Here is an 18,112-nt window from a genome sequence, read left to right as displayed (position 1 = left end):
ACAAGCACCAGGGATAATGCAAATATGTGGTAAAGATAGGTATATGCAGTATATGCACTGTGTATGCAGAATGTACAATCATGTCATTCTCAGTTGGTTTGAAGAGGGCTCATAACTTGTAGAGAAACTGACCAGACACACTCAGCATTGTAGACACAACAGCTATGATTAACTCTACCTGACCGGACATGCTACAAGAATGAGTACATAGACGGGTCCTCAGGGGCTATCGTACTCACCTCAGCGTTGTAGACACAACAGCTGAGGTGCAAAGCAACGCAAACAAACCTACAAGTACAGACGCGCGTAGTCACGTGACCGTTGACGCCAACAGTAACGTCAGTACCATAGATGGCAATCACACTGTGGCACACTTCAGTGTGACGCTTCGGAAGTGATCAGGGCGAACCCACCTCGGGAGAAATGCCATTTGTGACAAACCTTGCAACTCCTGTCGTTTTGAACTTGGCCGGTTTGAAACGCTGCCAGGACACTCATCTCTCAAGTAAATAGCTGCAATAAGGTATCAGCAGGTAGCTGAAAGTTTCATCTTTCTAGCTGTCTTGTGCCGATTGTGAAAAATCAAATATATCAGACAGTATTTGAGGATGACTGATAATCTTTGCAACTCTGGTTAAATGATAGTGGCAGGGCTCGATGAAGAAGAAGCTTGGCAGTGTCACCCGTGGCGTACACGACACTGCCATAGACACAAAGAGACTACGTGGGGTGCAGTTGACCATCCCAGCGTATCACTGTTATGGATGGGGGCGCTCATGATAGCGAGCCCATCGATCCTGCCCCGGGGAAGACCTGATTCCTGAAAGACCTCCCACACTTACCATGCCTGCGAAGACGTTCAACCATGTAAACACTGTCCGACACTGATGGGCAAGCTGAGTAACGATGGGTTAAAACTGAGCTCCTCGGGACCTCAGTAGACTTACCTGGAATCCTTCCTTTCATCGTAAGCAGATGAGGGGGCGACCAGTAACCGCCATTAACGGGAGGTCGCCACATATAATCTGTATGAAGTCGCGACGTCACACAAGGCTGCGGGCTCCTCACTGGCGCAAGCACCGATGCCACTATGAGGAATGACTCGATGAGGTAGACTTCCAGAGACTAGAGAAGTTCCAGCGAGTCGTGGCCCTTTTGAAGGCGATGCTTGTAGCAAGGACAAAACACTTACTGGCGTTCCCCTATATTCAAAAACCAGGTCCCGCTGCAATCCTCTGCCGTAGGAATAGGTTTTTGAAGTTAGGGTTGTACAGGTAACACCGCAGTACCTGAGGGAACGATTGTCTTCGGCATCGAGCCTTTGGTTTGCCCAGGGAAGCCTAGAGGTATCTTGATCATAATTGAAGTCGCAACACGCTTAGTCTTCATTGAAAACTTGTAGAGGCTTTCATTCTACGCCTCCTCAGAGGTATCAATCCTCATCTAAATCACAATCATCAGCATCTGCATAACTAGGTAGTACATACCGCTCGGTGGTACAACAGCCGTCGTTCTCTCAAATAACACGATCACGTGGATCACGTGATGAACGCGTCTGCGATCGATTGCTGGATAGGGGAATATTCTTGGCGTCTGTTCAACGGAGCCAACACACTACAAATATTGTCAGCCTCGCCAACCAGTATATAAAGAGGTGTGCGCTTGCCTGTTGTCCTCTCTTCATTACCATCACCATCCATGCCCCGTTGGGTCCCTCTGTGGCTTCTCGCTCAGTATATTCTTCTTCTCGTTGACTTGGGCGACCGACTGCGCGACACGTCCGTCTCTTGCTCGCCACGCCAGCCAATGGCATACAAAGAAGAGTTTGGCGATCTACGATCAAGTTACGACCTCGATACTGAAACGTTGGGCGTGAGTGCTGGACACTCGTTTATCTGCATCAGGGTGGCTGACCTCACCACGACAGAGGACAACAATCCCGCCCGGCGATCAAGCACGATATCTTCGTGAAGATCACGCGGAAAAATAGCCCTGGTCGGCTGCAAGCACGAAGCGATGGTAAAGTTTGGTGATCTCCGTTCAAGTTACTGGCCTCGATAGTCGAACGTCGTGTGGTAGGCATTCGTTTATCTGCATCAGGGTGGCTGACCCACAACAGACGATGACCGCCGTCTATGGTGGTGGCACTTCCGGACGACAATCCCGCTCGGCCATCAAGCAGTGAAACTCGCCCTGACGAATATTAGCCCCGATCGGCTACAAGCACGACACGATGACGGCCCCGACCGGCCTCAAGCACGACTACTCAACGCAGGGCCCCTTGTTGGGCAGGAGTACAAGGTGCGTACTTCCTTTGTGTGCGATACCGTCGATCCTATCGTGACCCGGCCCCGACAGGACTCTGGTATGATTGTAGTGTTCCGGCACGAAAAGTCGGCGGATCTAGTATAGACTTGCGTGATCGTAGTGTCCCGGCACGAGCAATCGGCGGGTCTAGTGTGGGTGTGACTTCAAGATCGTATCATTTCCTCAAGATGACCCGCTGCAGCGAACTGGTGAGTACTTTTTTCACTCTCTTTGAGGCCAGCTGCCTTTACCCGGGTTGGAAGGGCAGCGGTCGGGGTAGCGATTAAGCCCCCTGATGAGAGCTCTCGCAGGCTCGAAACCGTTCCCCCTTACCTCCAGCCTTATCCACCCCATCAGAGCATCATGACCAGCTCCTGACTGGTAAGCCATCGACTCATCAGGGACAGCTATATTGCGGTTCATGCTCTCCTGAATTATGTCGTACTCTTCTGTCACCGAACCATTAATACTATCGCATTTTTCTTGTCGAGAACTTCGAAGCAGTATAGTAACAGCGATGAGCTAGTGAACCTGTCATCGTGTTCGAGATGAAAGGTAACCCAATCAAAGATGACTCTCACCTGGGAATGCGGGTGAAGTGAGTGCAAAGTTTTGCGAATGGGGTGGGATGCTGGGATGAGGTAGGTACAACGTAACATTCAACAAGAACATTTCTCCATGCATACGCCGGAGGATGGCCAGATGGCCAGTCCTGTCTCTCGAAAAAAAGTCAGTCGCTAATCGAAGAGTCGCGAAGCCTTGAAACATGTCTCGAGGAACGGTATTGCATAAGTACGCACCATTACAACGTTGAAGACGCTGTTTTCTTGTGGTCATTCTATTATGGGAGGACGCGACGTGCTCAATCTCAAGCCACCTCATGGCGTCTGCGCAAGGCACACCACCCGCAGAGAAAGCCCGCAGAACGTAAATTGTGGAGTATCTCCTTGGCTGGGTACTACCAGTGCTTGCGGACGAGAAGATGACCTTGGAGGACACACGAAGACTGTTTTCAGAAGGCTGTAAACGGGTTTACATGAAAGGTCCAAGGATCGTTAGGACTAACGCCTACCGGGAAATGGTATGTCGTCAAATTGGAGACAGTGACGGACCCATATTCCTCAGCAAGTGCACGCAGTTGAGGCAGCTGCAAGTATGTACCAACAACTCGGAGTGACCATCTACGTACGGTAATGGAAGGACTCGGTCAGAATTCTGAGCGTCCGCCGCTGCGACTCAGCGTCATGCCAACACAACCGACTGAGTACCTGTCATGGACTTACGCATGCGCAATGGTTAAATCTGCTACCTTGCTCGAGATCGTTTCACACAGAACCGTTTCGACATAAACTGCATTCCTCATGATCATTTGGTAGAGCATGGCACATAACGAGAACATAGTGGGCATGCAGATTGGTAAAACAAAAGAAACGACTCCATCGACCACATAGTGCGAAAATTTAGGGAGCGAAGAGTGTGTTGAGGAAAGTCTCGCCGGCGGCACGGGGTTTGGCGGTCTTGGCCTTCTTCTTTTCTTTTTGAGCCTGGAGACGTTCTTGTCTGACTGTGGAGATTATCAGAATCGCTATGAGATAAGCAAATAAGAGGAAGCATGAAACGTACGCAGTTCGTGTCGGCGCAGAGTTTTCGCGTAGGGGTTCAGACGGAACAGGATGGCCTTGTTGACCAAGGGGTTCTTCTTTTGTGTCCAGGGACGCTTCTGGATCTTTGGACCGGCGGGGCGAACAACGGATTGGATCTCGGAGCTGTTAATGATGCCGGTGACATCAGGGTTCGAAATCTTGGCAGTGGGAAGGCTGCAGAAGGACTATCAGCGAAGGCTATCACGAGAGCGGGAGGACGGTATTACAGGTAGTCCTTCTTGTGTAGCGAGGCCTTGTCAAAGGTACCAAACACCTCGTCGAGAACGCCAAAGGCACCTTCGGTCCAGATGACGAAACGACCAATGTGGCCACCGGGAGCGAGTTGAAGAAGGTTGAGTCTCCTGACGTTGACGAGCTCGACACCCGGCAAGTTGCGGAAGGCCATTACGATGCCGTTGTCTTCGTTGTACACGACGAGGGGGCCGCGGCGTTGGCGGTAACGGCGATTGCGCATCTTACCCTTACCGGCGCGGAGCCTGCGGGAGTTTGAGACCTTGACGACATCCGCATATGCGTTGATGGACTTGAGCAACGCTACGGCTTCCTTTGTTTTCTTGAAGGATTCGACGGCGGAGGAGATGACGAGAGGGACTTCGCCAATTTCCTCGATGCGGTGACCGCGAGCGAGAACGAGGGAGGGCAGAGCGGAAGCGGCGAGGGCAGATACGGTAGCGAAGCGGCGCTGGTTCTGGTTGACTTTGACGTGCCACTTGCGCCAGGTCTTGGTGGGAGCAAACATACGACCACCGCGACACATGTTACCGAAGGCAGCCTATTGTGAGACAAGATTTAGTTGTCGATGGATTTGGAACTGATTGTGCACGAAGACATGCCTGGCCGGATCTGTGGGTGCCACCACCACCGACACGAGGGATACGAGCGACGGCACGACCTGTGCCCCATGACTCTGCAGAGGTTTGGTGGCCGGCTTTTTCGCTGACTGCATAGGCCTGGCGTTTGTTCTTTGCCAAGCTCTCTGTGTAGCAATGTTACAAGGGAGCTGAGATGATTTGCCATGGACGTACTGTGCACCTGAGCGACAACGTCGAGTCTGATGGGTGCGGTGAGGACGGCGGGGAGAGGAAGGGAAGAGGACGCCTCTGTCACAGGATTGAGCAGACGAAGACCGAGACGGGAAGGGCAGCGACATACCTCCTGAGACGGCGTGGACGGTGACGGTGGGTCTTGAGGCCATTGGTGCTTGCTGGCTTGCTGGATGTGAGCGACACTAATAGCACGCTGAGGGTGATGAGCAGACAAACAAGGTTGGCAAGCCACAGAACAAACAGATGTCAACAACTGTATGGTATTACCAAGCAAGTCTGGCCTGGGTCCGAGGAGGTATTATTATTATGCAGAACTGAAACCGGGGTGCCTGTCAGTGGAGACTTGTGTTGTCTCATGTCTGTTTTTTTTGTTTTGTTTTTCCAGCTCGATGTTTGACCGGCGGTTGCAAGCCCAGGCAAGCAACTTGCGACCCCCCCGTCCCCTGAGTTGGGGGCGGCGTAATTGAATTTCGAAAAAGATAAGCCAGACAGATCTGAGATCCTCCTACTCGACTTCCTTATCTGCACGGCCCTCAAAAGACGTGACTACTACAGCAGGTCTACAGCGACGAACAACAGACTGACTGACTCAAAGATGGCCCCGGCACCGACGACGACGACGACGTACGGCGTGACCCCGCCCGACCCGTCCTCCCTGTCCTTCCGCCACCCGTCTGTCCGCCGGCCTGTGGCCCCCATACCGCTGCTTGCACACTCTGAGTTCTCGCGGATGCACCTCCAGCACGCCACAGCACACCCCCCAGACTCTGTCCTGTTCCCCTTCCTGCATGGCCTCGAGGGCAACAACGAGCCCCAGTGTTCATTCTTCGCTTCAACTCCGTCCACTGCTGCTTCGGCCGCAGCTGGCCTCGTCCAGGACCCTTCAGGTCGCGCCATATGCCCACCCAGATACAGGGGTCTTGTGTGGGTGCTGTGTGATGAGGACGTCGACGGGGAACTCCCCCAGCTCGCAACTGCACCCACTCGCTGGGAGGACGACCTTGTCTGCGACGACAGCGACTCGTCTGAATACTCTACAGACCAGCCAGACATAGATAGAGACGTCGAGTTCGACGATCTCGCCAATGACGCTCCTCCGTCCCATCCTGTCCCTTGTCCAATGGACATGGACCCGCCCCCGCAGCAGGAACCCCACATGCATCCCCTTGCACTCCGCATACCAACGTCCAACCACGCTCACCATCTCCCACACGACCGTCGTCACTCCAATGCCTCGTCCTCAGACTCAACCTCCACTGACGCGTCCGCTTCCTCGTCACTAGCTAACTCAGACTCTGATTCCACCGCCGCGACCTCACTCGCGTCTCCACCCTGCTATTCCAGTTCACATGCAGCATACCAAGAACAATCTCAGTCCATCTTGGGGATACACGATAGTGGTGTCGCGTTCGTCCAATCAGCGCCGCAGCATGCAGCAGACCCTCACAAACGCCCTACCATCCTTACGTCCACTTTCGTCCCGTCTCAACTCATCCAGCCCTCATCATGCGACCCGCTCTTCCCCCCAATTGATGATTGGGAAGAATCTATCAACTGGGAGTTCAAGCCCGTCGTCGTCCCTGATGGCATCAGTCTCCGCAACTTCGGAATCCAAGTGGTAAGTCGGCGCAAGGAACCGGTCCCACCTTCCCTTTTGCGTGAGTGGGGAATTATCTGAGTTAAGCTCCGTGTCGAGACACGGCCCATTCGACAGGAATTTTCTGCCATCAGCTTTCATTTTACTTGCCCTTTTGTGACTCATGGTGTGATGTGACCCACGCTAATGCGCGGCCCTTTAACACAGCCTCTCTATCCAACGATCTCGGACATTGTGATTTACTCACCACGCGGCGCATCTCCTGCTGCCTTGCGCCTCGCTGCGCGCTTCAGACGTGCCGTGGAAAAAAAGCTCGCGGAGAGACTAGACAGGTGGGCTCATGCGCGAGGAGAGACCCCACGTACGGAACGCGCACTCGATGAACATCCCCACATAACACCAGAAGGATTTCTCAAGTATGGTGTATATATTCTCGATGCAGATGCACCCGTGATCGAGCGAGAACTCCCCTGGATGATCATGCACAGAGATGGCGAGTGCGACGGATCATGCGCAGGCGACATTGTCTCCACCACCGGAGGCTGCTGCGCTGATTCAGGGTGTCCAGGAAGATGTACGGTAGGAGCCGCCGCCTGTCGGTGTGATCCTACTCGTCGCCGTGGCCATGGTTCTGGGGCCCTCACCGAGTCTACAGACGGGCGACTTGTCGGCGAGCTGGAGATCGAAGCCGAGCTGGACGCCAGAGAGCTGCATTCGCCTCCCCGACCCATCGTCACCCGGTCTCGGTCGCACACGCTTCCCTATCATGCACGCGAGGGCCAGCGACCCCACCGCGACCGTCAGCTCTACCACTCGCACACAGCCCCCGACGCCCACCAGACGTCCGCCAACGGCTCCACATGCACTCAGCCGCCGATGTCGGACGATCGTGATACCTCCCATCATCACTGCTTCCACACGCAGTTTTTGCCTGGTACATGTATGGGTTCTCGCAAGCGCCATCACCTGCATCGCTGCAAACACGCCAATACCATCGACTTTGCGCAACGTGAAAAGGAAGAGATGAGAGATTTGACAAGGGCCTCTGAGATCATCACACTACAGAATGACCGAGACGAATCCGTAAGTACCCTCTTCCCCTCGCACTTCCATTTCCATGTCACGTCGCTATTAATTAGCACCATACACACGCCTCCGGGAGCACTACGAATACCTACTGGGATCCCCATGCCGGCCAGGTCTTTCTTGGTAATTCAAACGACGTACCCTTATGGGCGCCTTTTAAGAAGAAGCGGAAAAACACCAGTAAGGTCCCACATCAAACATGTGTCTCCTTATCTCTCACCACGTCACGGCCCCCTTCCAACAGAAGAACCGATAGAGAAGCCGTCACCTTTTGACAGTGATGCAAATTCCCCCGCATTGGGGAGAGGGTTTGACATTTGCATCGAGTGTCACGAGTGTGCACCACTTCCAGGCGTGCCGCACCTCCATGCGGCAGAGCAACATATTCGGGCGTTGGAGATGGAGTGGGTGGAGCGTTGCCAGCGGGACAAGGACGGTGATTGGATGGACGCAGATGAACCCTGCATTCCACCTAGGCCACCTCCACACCCATCAGCGATGGTCCACTTACCGTTCCCAAGCTCGCAGCAGGCTATGCCTTCAATCTTAAATGCTCTTTTCCCGTTGATTAGGTTCCTGGAGAGAGTTATTACCCCCGGTTGGCTGGATTCTGGATGTGAACCGGGGAGCGGAGCTTCAGCTGGAAGAGTGCCGCGGACACCTGCAAAAGGACCCCACTACCTGCAGTCCCCGGGGTCGCCGCCTTTACCCCAGCGCAGTATTATTCCCGAGGATAGGGTCCACGTGTGCACGAACGGCACCGGCACCCTTGAGAACGGGAATGGACGTGGCTCGTACGGGGCACGAGATCCGGCGCCATTGTACAATGCAAGACCGCTGAAGGTCCTCTTGTACTCAAGCGATGGGTACACGGAGTCGTCTGCCCCTGCACTTTGTTTACTTATGGTGGTGAAAGGACTGAGTCTCCCAGAAGCATATTTGGAGCTGCAGGTCAGTTGTTTCTGTGCTTTTTTCCTCTTTCTTTTCTTCGGCCAGTTCTAGTTTAACACGCCGTCTTAGGTTGTGAAGCGCCGCTCGTTTTTCGTCTACCAGATGGAGGTAGGCTTGCTCAAGAAGGTTGAAGCGCGACTCGGCGCGGGGAACGGTCAAGGCCGGCCCAGGTGCTACACGTACGGATCTCGAGATATGTCCAGAGGGCTGGTCGCCCCTTCGGGACATTCAGCGACTGAAATCTCTGCTGGTTCCGGTTCTTCCCTACGACCGTTGATTCTGACCTCGTCTTCGAGCCATCAACCAGGGATTCGGAGTACCGCGTTGCCCGCGGCAACGATGCCGAACGTCCTTGGTGTTGAAGAGATGAGACCAGCAGTCCAACCGCGGACGTTGAGACGACCGAGGGCGAGCACGTTGCCGGCGTTCATTCCAGATCATCAGAGCTGGTTTGACGATGCGAGGTTCGATGGGAGTTTTCCAAGCCGGGTGCTTCCATTTTTGTATCTCGGGAATCTGTAAGTCTTCTATCTTTTCCTTCTTGTTCTGTCGTCGGGGGGGACCGGTGAACTCATTCGGAATGAACAGGAATCACGCGTCGAATGCCTATATGCTGCATGCGCTGGGTATCACCCATGTTGTGTCGGTCGGCGAATGTGCGCTAGTGCCACCACCGCAAACGGACACCATCGATGGTGACGCTGCTCCGACTTTCCTGCCGTATAACCTCGATGAGTCGACTTCTGGGCAGGGTCCCGGCGGGCAAGGCTCCCTCTGGATAGAGGAGAGGGAAGGCAGGATCAAAGTTCTGGATATTAAGGGTGTCTGCGACGATGGAATCGACACGCTAGAGCACCAGCTGCATCCGGTCTGTTCCTGGATTGAGAAGGCACGTCAATCGGGTGGCCAAGTCCTCGTCCACTGTCGGGTGGGAGTATCGCGGAGCGCGACGGTGACGATCGCATACATGATGCAGCACCTTGGGCTCAGTCTCGTAGAGTCATATCTGGTCGTGCGGAGCCGACGACTGTCGGTACTGATCCAGCCTAATATGAGACTGCTGTACAACTTGCTCGGGTGGGAGGTGAGGTTGGCGAGGGAGCGAGCTGGTGGAGATGAGAGGAAGTTGAGGGAAGAACTTAGGAAGGCATTGAGCTGGCCGTACCTTGCAAGGGAGGTGCATGCGCTCAATGAGAAGTATCTCAGTTGAGTAAACCCCTACTAAAGCCTGCTTCCTTCTTGTGTGTTCGTGCTGCTGAATGTAACTGCTACCATCCCGTGTTTCTTCTTTTTCAGCCTCTTTTCTCGTGTCATTGTTTTTTTTTTTGGCCACCACTCCGACTCTGCTCGAAAAAAATGTACTCATTGCGGTTTTTTGTTGTCACTTGTATTTACTATATGAACTGTATGTATGCAGGACCCGTTGTCATCATCCCGTCGCCCCACCGAGTACTACTGGTGCGGTCAGCTCTCTTGCGTGCTGTGCACGATTGGCAATTCGTTTTTTTTTTTCCCTCTGTTCTTTTCTTTTTGTCCTCGATCGATATACTTCAAATCCATTGTGCTTTTTTGTACTCAAATTACTAGCATCCGAGGTGTCGCATTTCCAATCAGGCGATCATGCGATGATGTCCGAGATCTGAGCCGACAAGGGGCAGTCTGTCCGACTTGACAACAAATTATTCCTGAGACTCCAACTGATTCAATTTTATTCCCTCATTCCTTGCAGAATTTCACCTTCAATATTACCCTTCTAACGTAACTTCTTTGAGTCGTCGAACGGTCACCGTCATTATCATCGCAATGGGAAACGCAATCTCACTCCTCCGTCTCGCACTGGCCGATTTCATGGAGACGTTGCGGGGATACCAAGTCTTGAAGGACAGTCTGCAGCGCTCGCCGGGTCTACCAGTGGTCGACGATCCCACTGGCACCACCAGCCGATCGTTCTGGATGCATCCGCCTTCGCCGATCGCGAAACACTGTTCGGAGATACCGGATTATGCTGATTTCGTCATCATCGGCTCTGGCATTACTGGAACGTCTGTTGCGAGGAGGTTATTGCAAGGGTGCAGGGCGGCTGGTTGGGACAGTGTGCGGGTTTTGATGCTAGAAGCCAGAGATGCGTGTTCGGGTGCAACGGGGAGGTATGTACGCCATAGCATATGTGCTGGTCCGAGTCTGTGGGAAGTGACACTCCCTCACCCCCCTATCCGCTACAGAAACGGCGGACACATATCGCCGCCTCTATATCACGATTGGGCGGCATTACAAAAACAGTACGGAGACGTCTCAGCGCAGAAACTGATTAAATTCCGGCTTGCACATCTCCAGGAACTCCAAAGGGTCGCGGAAGAGGAGGGCATTCTAGACAAATCGCAATGGCGAGCGGTCGACTTGGTGGACGTGTATTATGATAAGCGGTCTTTTGACAAAGCAAAGGAAAAGCTGTCAAAGTATCAACGAGACCTGCCTTTCGAAGCGTCGCATCATCGTGTGTATGAGGCTGCAGAGGCGATAGAGGTACAGTAAACGTGGCACGGTTTGCTTCGATCCCCGATTCATCACTAAAGGCGTTTTCACTTTCTGCTCTTTTTTTTTTTTAAAAAAAAAAAAAAAATAGACGTTCCATCTTGCAGATGATGTTGCAGGGTGTATTGCTGGTGGTGCAGGCGCCATCCATCCATACAAATTTGTAACTGGCATCCTTTCGAGCCTCCTCAAGCGATATCCAGACAAGTGAGTCGGAAAATCTTTTCATTTTGGTTTTCGCCAACGAGTGTATCTGACTGCACACCCGATCAGCTTTTTCCTCTGTACGAACACACCTTGTGTCTCTATATCGAGTCCCTCAGCTTCTACCTCATATTACACCGTGACGGCGACCAAAGGAAAAACACATACCCCACACGTCATCCATGCCACCAACGGCTGGTGCGCACACCTCCTCGAGCCGATGCGCGCCAAGATTGTGCCTATCCGGGGTAACATGAGCGCACAGCGGCCGGGACAGTCACTCCTACCTACGACCGTCTCGCATGCGTACGTGTTCTACCCTTCATCGGGAGGATTCGACTACCTTACCCAGCTCCCGAACGGGGAACGTGAATTGATGCTTGGAGCCACTTTCGCACAATCGACGGGATATGGGGAAGTTGGGAATACCGACGACAGGGTATACAATAAATCCATCGCGGCTCGTCTGGGAGGTGTACTGCCGAGATATTTCGGGGAGAAGAATTGGGGTGCTGAAGCTCAACCCGCTGATGGTGATGACGACGACGAAAACCCGGGAATTGGATGGGATCAGGGCCGAACCAAGGCAATATGGAGCGGTATCCTTGGTATCTCGGTCGACTTGATGCCGTGGGTCGGTCGCTTGCCAACGGCGGCGTCGGGTCGTCCCGAACCTCCTGTAATACCATCATCTCCCCGAGTTTTAGGGGTAGGCGCCAAGAGGGAGGATGAGGTCTCCTTCGGGGCAGCCCCTGGGGAATGGATAGCAGCAGGTTACACTGGCGAGGGAATGGTACATGCATGGCTAAGCGGCAAAGCGCTTGCGGGGATGATTTTAGGGACGGAGAAGGAAGACAAGCTTGCGGAGTGGTTCCCTGAGGCCCTGCGGGTGACTCATGCCCGATGGCGGAAGGCAAAGCTAGAAGCACTCGCGGCTAGTGTTAGCGGGGAGTGATATATTGCAGGCAGAGGATAACGAACACAAAATTACCGATGCGACGTATATATGCATGTATCACGTTGTTTGAACGGCTAGTCTTTTTTGCGTTGCAACGGGATGGACTCGAGCACAATTCCACGTCAGGGGCTCCCTGGAGTACAGGTCACTTCTGGTGGTAGTTCTACATGGTACGCACTACACAAGTGCCATTAGTGTCGTGGATGCGTAGACTTCTGGTTAGTTCTCTCCAGGGTCCACAGCTCCGACACCTTCTCCATTTTCAGAACTTCCATCCACTCCCCAAAAGAAACATCCCAAGGCTTTCTGCTCTTCAGTCCTAGTCACCACCTTTTCATTCACCCTCCATCTTCGGAAACTGGGTATCTGGTCAACCACAGACCACTCATTATCCCCAACATCTGGACATTCAGATATGAGATGGGTAAAACTAGAGGAGGCTAGCATAGATGGCGTCAGGCCCTCCGTCTTATTATAAACCCAGCCATGAGGAGCTACGGGACCAAAGCCACCGGTAAAGATGTATGGAGGCGCGTGTTCATGAAGGAAGAGAGATGCTCCAGTTTGGGCAGCGAGGTTGGATATGTGCACGTGAACTGCAGCAGTGTGAACAACGTTCACCTCAAGATAATCAGAGCGATACTCACCGTTTTTTTGTTCCGCGTATCGTTTGTTGAAAGCAGCCAGTGCAAATCCACCGGGATAGTTCACTATCGAAGCCCTTGCGAAGAAAAATGTCATGACAAAGTTGAGGGAAAAAATACAGAAGACTGAGAGGAACGCCATGTATCGGAACATAAATCCTTTCTTCCGAGATATCCTACGTAGCATGGACGTAAGCAAGTCTCGTCCGGACAGACCACAAGTGCACCGAAGAACATACAGCCACCGTGCTCCTCTCGCAGCTGCGATGTTAACGAGGGGCACCACATAGATCACAAATCGCCATTCCTTGTGTTTCAAGGCACTCAACCCGAGGACGAACAGGACGGGTGCCAGAAGAAGCGACCGAATACGGTAATCCAGAATAAACCCAAGGATCGCCAACGGAAGGGCTCCCAGCAGAAGCTTCGGCAAGTGAATGGAAAAGTAGGAGTGTGGGGCGGATGTCTTGGTTATGCATATGAAGGTGGGGTATAAGAAGATCGACTATTAGTGGCATTGGAAATTAACTCACACCCCATTCTGCACTCTTTCCCAAATAGACATTGAAATAGAATCCGTACAGCTCAGGCCAAAGGGGCCATTGATTCCAGAAGTAAGAGTCAATTGCAACCGTCAATGCTTTGAAGGACCGCTGAGAATGCCCCATTGAAAATAAATGTGTCGTTACTCACCAACTGCGGCAACAGCAGCTGAAAAGCCCACTTTAATGAGCCTTGCAAACGTAGTATGACCTTGAGCCAAAAATTGGAGAGAAAGGGACGCAAGGAGCAATGCGACCTCGGAGCGAAAGACAACTGCGGTAAAAACCAGAAGACTGGCAGCAACGTCGACACTTGTCTGCGACGGATACACCGATTGAGGAGCACGGTTGTAAAGAGCGAAGTACGCCAGATTTACTATTACGCAGATATCACAGCGATTGTTCCATCCATCAATGCATGTCAACCGTACCAGGAATCAGTGCGAACATGTTTGGAAGCGTACGACTCATCCAGAATAGGAGGTGGAATTGGGAGAGAGTCAGAAGGGCAAATAGCCAACTTGTAGGTCTGCCGAATCGTTTCGAGACCGCATGCCGGATGAAAATGAGGCCGAGACCATTCATGGAGGCAAGCACTAAGCGAACTACAAACAATGCGGATAAGCGGGAGAAGAAAAAGAAAGTAGAGGCAGAGACACTCACGAGTGATCTGCAGATCCATTTTGCATGTGACAAGACCGAGAGATGTTCCAAGGGAAGCTACGAGTGCTGTGAGCCAGCCGAGTAGGATAGAGCCTACAAATGTGCGTGGCACGGCCCCAGGGAAAGTCATATGGTCATACTGCAGAACTCGGACTCGGAATTCAAAAGGGCCAGCAATACGACGAGTTACGCACCTTCGACAAAGACTCCGGCCCAATTCCATACATGAGGACATCGTGGGTAGCGTGGAGGTTGAATGATTCCTCTACTTTAGAGTACGGTGCGAAAAAGACGTATGCCCAGCTTATCACCAGGAGGAGGAGGTCCAGAAAAAGCCCTCGTATGAGTCCGGCAGAACTCCAGGCTTCGCGAACTCGCGCCATTCAATTCTGTTGAAGGTGTCAGGCTCTATCAACCAAGCCGAAGCGTACATGCCACATGCGACTGACGCACCACCCGCTCAGTGTCGATCGCGTCGAGTGGCCAAACACACCAGTACTACTTCCGAGTACCCTCACTGCAACAATATTTGCCACCACGTTGGCTCCTTCCATGGCGCGCTACCAATATACTACATGACTGTGCGTTGGTCTGCTGAGTGACGCTCTATATATTGATGTCCCCATACCCATGAAACATGATCTACGAGTTGCTGGATCTTAAAAAAATGCTGGTGTGTAAATCATAATTGCAACTCGCTCTTGGACTGTAGCCACGCCGCCATGATGTGTCGCGCCGACGTGGGAGTAGCTCATTCCGTGACTTCTTTGGCATCGCTTCACCATCCAGGATTGTTGCCTCGGCACCACAAGCCCGTCTCAAATTTCCTTCAAGAAAGGGTGTGCCTTCTATCTGAACTGACTATTCGTTGACGGGGTGAGCTGTACATGTAGTATCAAGATTTTAGCCGACTCGAAGTCTGGAGAAGGGTCTATGCCGACGAGTGGATAGTTCTCTGATTACGACTCATGGCGGGGGCCTCTGTCATCTCAATTGATGGCACATATTCAATTCGGAGGTCCGCCGACATGGCTGTCGGGACGCTGTAGAGGTGGACTATATCATTCAACTTGAAGAGTAGTACAACAAGGAAGGTTGTGACCATACTATCTGAATAAATGAAATCCAAGCCAGACATTTGCGGCCAGCGACATTATTAGGAGTTGGGCACGGAGTGCATCCACTTTCTCAGCTGTGTACATCCGCTCTAGGCCACATTTCAACGATTGACTGACTCTGCAATGGATATGACAACTCAACATCAGTCTCCGAGTGTGCCAAATAAACTCAAATGACCTACTCACCGCAGCTCTGAACCTGCCAACTAGTCAATCAATAGAGAGATACTCTATACAACATACCAGCATTAATGCTTGATAGGGGGTGTAGGAAGTGTTTGGCTTCAAATCAGATTATTGGTAGTGCGTTCATCCATGAACCGGAAATGCAATTTTCGTTTACCCCGATTCCATCTCTGCGTGACCCACTCCATCAAACATTCGAAAAATAGTACAGGTGAACCGAAAGTGAACTCTTGTAGGTTCAGGCTTTCGAAGCATGTCCATTTGTCAATAGGGCATTGACCGTTGACCGTCTGAGAAGGGGTGAACAGCACAGGCACGTAGTCCCCATGCAGAAATTCTTGGACGAATCCGAAGCTTCCTTCCTGACTTAAGTCGGCAACAACAAAAGCGAGGTAGGTGACATCATCGAATTTCGACCAAGTTCCACTAAATCTTCTCTGCAAAACCTTCCAGCCAAGCGAAATTATGTGAGTTTCGGCGCAACAATAGCTTCCAGATATGACACAAGATCACCGATATCGAGTGTGAGGCGCCGAAGTAAAGGAAAGTACACGTTGTCTTGCCGAAGTTCCAGGTGATGGATGGTGTCCGCAGAGGGGTGCCTGGTACGTCGGAAACTCACCCGGTAACTCCACGATCACTGACAGCTACCGCAGAGAAGGAAATCTTGTGTGGCAGATTCCGTTAAGGATTTCCATGGCGCAGTTACGAATCCGGAGAGTATGCACCTGGTTCATATGAGGCATAACAATATCCAGTATCTTTCTGCCGTAGGATTCGAGCTCGATTGTAAGAGGGACTTCACAACTTCTTTCCAAGTGCAACTTCAGCCCTCGGGGGTGAGTCGTAGTGGCTTAAGTCGATCTCGCTCCGAATTCCGGGAGTATCCATAATCATGGGCCTTCAATGACGTGAAACACTGTCCAGAATTTCCCGTTCATCCCAGATATCTGCGCAAGCAGCTTGTTTGAAATATGATCAATCGGCGGTGGGGCGCACATTCTGATCAGCTTCTGTACTGGTATTGGTGACATTCGGGGATGAGCAAAGCGTATTAATTTAAAGGTTGCTTAGACGTTACCTGAGAGCCTACTTGCTTCAGCGTTCAATCAACGCGGGACACGGAACCCCCCAGCGAGCGAAGGGGAATGAGGTCACATGATCCGCATGACACAAGTCAAGTCAAGAATTAGGAGAACCACGCCGTGTATACAGACCTACGACCTAGCAATTACACACATACAAAACGTTGCTGATGCTCATTCAACCTTTTTCGCTTTTCCAGTGCCCTGCCCATACACTAGTTCATCTACTTCTGCTTTCCTGCCCTGCATCTTCAACAATACACCACGTATCGGTGTTTGAAGCGGGTCAAACATCCCAACACGTTGTTGATATGCTGCATATGCGACAGGATACTTTGACAGCGAAATGGACTCGGTGAACTTTGTCGATGCAAAAAAGAGCGAACAAAGCAAGAGACAAGGAGCCAATCTGACCACGGCACCTGTAGAAGCTGATGGTGCATCGGGAGATAGGAGTGGGAGAAGGTTGATAATGATCTGGACGATCTCAGTTTTATGTTGAGTAGAGTAGAGTCCCACTCACCCAAAATAGCTGCTCGCAAAGGAAGTTGGGGTGCCTGGACCATGCCCAAAGGCCCCTGGTGGCAAAACCCCTTTCCACATCACGTTTTGTCCATGGAATGCGTGCCCCGAACCAGTCGTTCTTTGCCAAGACACCGGACCGCTTAAATGTCTGGAACGAGTATTGTTGATTGTCGGCGACGAACTCCACGAAAAGCGTAGCAAAGCCAAGAAAGGCGAGGATGTAGTCGGGTGTAGTCAGACGAGTGTGAGGTTGAGACACAGCCATCATTGCAGGAGTGCCCAAAAGGAGGAGGAGAATGTTCTGTGCGATGGCTATGACATCCTCAACTGTCTGTGAAGAAGGCAACATCGTAGAGACTCACCGATGAACGTGAGGTTAAAAACTTGGAAGAGCCAAAGAGGGACCTGCCGACGGAATACTTCCCAGCGATAATCTTCCTCCTTGCTGCTTCACAGTTAAGCCATCCATCCGCAAAATGCACAGATCTGAGTGCTTACAAGCTGAATAGACCACGACGCCATGTATTGTAAGACAACCTGACGAATAAGAAGGTACAGTCGGAGGATCAAACAGTTTGAGGTATCCATACCTGCACATCCATGTAAGCTGTGGTCCAAGAGTCAACGGGGCATCCAAAGAAAATACTAGGACAAGCGTACCACCAACACCAGCATCAGAAGAGCGCGAGGACTGAAACTGCCAGAAATCGACTTTTGGATTGAATCCGGTGCGCAGGGATAGAAGTATACCGGTGCTGACGGCGGCCAGAGTGGTAGAAGAACATAGTAAGCAATGTAGATGGCCGGGAGGATCGTCCACACTCTATCCACCTGGGAAACGTTGCCCGTCACGAGCGATAGAATGTAAGTTGTCGCAGTGACTCCCAGACAGAATTTTACAGGCCATTCAAGGAGGGGATGCTGTTCGATAAGCGCGTGCAGAGCGTCCATGACTGATGGGCGTCAGAGGTCACGTAAGTGATTAAAAACAGGGGGCTCATTGG

General features: G+C 52.0%; 6 protein-coding genes across 6 annotated transcripts; 3 read left to right on the top strand and 3 right to left on the bottom strand.

The window, feature by feature from the left end:
* Window positions 1-1,698: 1,698 nt before the first annotated feature.
* Window positions 1,699-2,412, top strand: F5J12DRAFT_889746 (uncharacterized protein; the record flags this gene model as incomplete). Its single annotated transcript, XM_051747359.1, has 4 exons — window positions 1,699-1,865; window positions 1,928-2,019; window positions 2,120-2,301; window positions 2,359-2,412. The coding sequence occupies 4 exons, from the start codon at window positions 1,699-1,701 to the stop codon at window positions 2,410-2,412; spliced, it is 495 nt and encodes a 164-aa protein (XP_051603150.1).
* A 1,229-nt stretch (window positions 2,413-3,641) lies between these two features.
* F5J12DRAFT_810650 (ribosomal protein L4 domain-containing protein) lies at window positions 3,642-5,216 on the bottom strand. The gene is made up of 6 exons (XM_051744799.1): window positions 5,124-5,216; window positions 4,997-5,071; window positions 4,805-4,947; window positions 4,178-4,743; window positions 3,931-4,124; window positions 3,642-3,871 (listed from the first exon to the last, which is right to left on the bottom strand). Exons 1-6 carry the CDS (start codon window positions 5,164-5,166, stop codon window positions 3,768-3,770), a joined length of 1,125 nt encoding a protein of 374 aa, XP_051603149.1. The 5' UTR covers window positions 5,167-5,216; the 3' UTR covers window positions 3,642-3,767.
* Window positions 5,217-5,612: 396 nt separating this feature from the next.
* On the top strand, window positions 5,613-9,861 carry F5J12DRAFT_903944 (uncharacterized protein; the record flags this gene model as incomplete). Its single annotated transcript, XM_051748467.1, has 11 exons — window positions 5,613-6,635; window positions 6,822-7,035; window positions 7,103-7,188; window positions 7,572-7,697; window positions 7,754-7,823; window positions 7,882-8,272; window positions 8,341-8,386; window positions 8,475-8,651; window positions 8,754-8,907; window positions 9,016-9,169; window positions 9,240-9,861. 11 exons carry the CDS (start codon window positions 5,613-5,615, stop codon window positions 9,859-9,861), a joined length of 3,063 nt encoding a protein of 1,020 aa, XP_051603148.1.
* A 297-nt stretch (window positions 9,862-10,158) lies between these two features.
* Window positions 10,159-12,453, top strand: F5J12DRAFT_449732 (FAD dependent oxidoreductase). Its single transcript, XM_051739490.1, has 3 exons — window positions 10,159-11,174; window positions 11,275-11,390; window positions 11,457-12,453. Exons 1-3 carry the CDS (start codon window positions 10,455-10,457, stop codon window positions 12,340-12,342), a joined length of 1,722 nt encoding a protein of 573 aa, XP_051603147.1. The 5' UTR covers window positions 10,159-10,454; the 3' UTR covers window positions 12,343-12,453.
* On the bottom strand, window positions 12,422-14,677 carry F5J12DRAFT_810637 (glycosyltransferase family 22 protein). The gene is made up of 9 exons (XM_051744798.1): window positions 14,389-14,677; window positions 14,195-14,333; window positions 13,963-14,136; window positions 13,683-13,907; window positions 13,523-13,629; window positions 13,229-13,455; window positions 12,993-13,165; window positions 12,673-12,941; window positions 12,422-12,647 (listed from the first exon to the last, which is right to left on the bottom strand). Exons 1-9 carry the CDS (start codon window positions 14,575-14,577, stop codon window positions 12,537-12,539), a joined length of 1,614 nt encoding a protein of 537 aa, XP_051603146.1. The 5' UTR covers window positions 14,578-14,677; the 3' UTR covers window positions 12,422-12,536.
* Window positions 14,678-16,662: 1,985 nt separating this feature from the next.
* On the bottom strand, window positions 16,663-18,078 carry F5J12DRAFT_810627 (uncharacterized protein). Its single transcript, XM_051744797.1, has 6 exons — window positions 17,769-18,078; window positions 17,699-17,715; window positions 17,607-17,645; window positions 17,471-17,553; window positions 17,107-17,420; window positions 16,663-17,060 (listed from the first exon to the last, which is right to left on the bottom strand). Exons 1-6 carry the CDS (start codon window positions 18,057-18,059, stop codon window positions 16,758-16,760), a joined length of 1,047 nt encoding a protein of 348 aa, XP_051603145.1. The 5' UTR covers window positions 18,060-18,078; the 3' UTR covers window positions 16,663-16,757.
* Window positions 18,079-18,112: the final 34 nt, after the last annotated feature.

Source organism: Pisolithus orientalis (assembly GCF_024613125.1).
Source record: "Pisolithus orientalis strain OTSU chromosome Unknown F5J12scaffold_5, whole genome shotgun sequence".
Taxonomy (NCBI): Eukaryota; Fungi; Basidiomycota; class Agaricomycetes; order Boletales; family Pisolithaceae; genus Pisolithus; species Pisolithus orientalis.
This window is presented reverse-complemented; position numbering and strand designations above follow the sequence as displayed.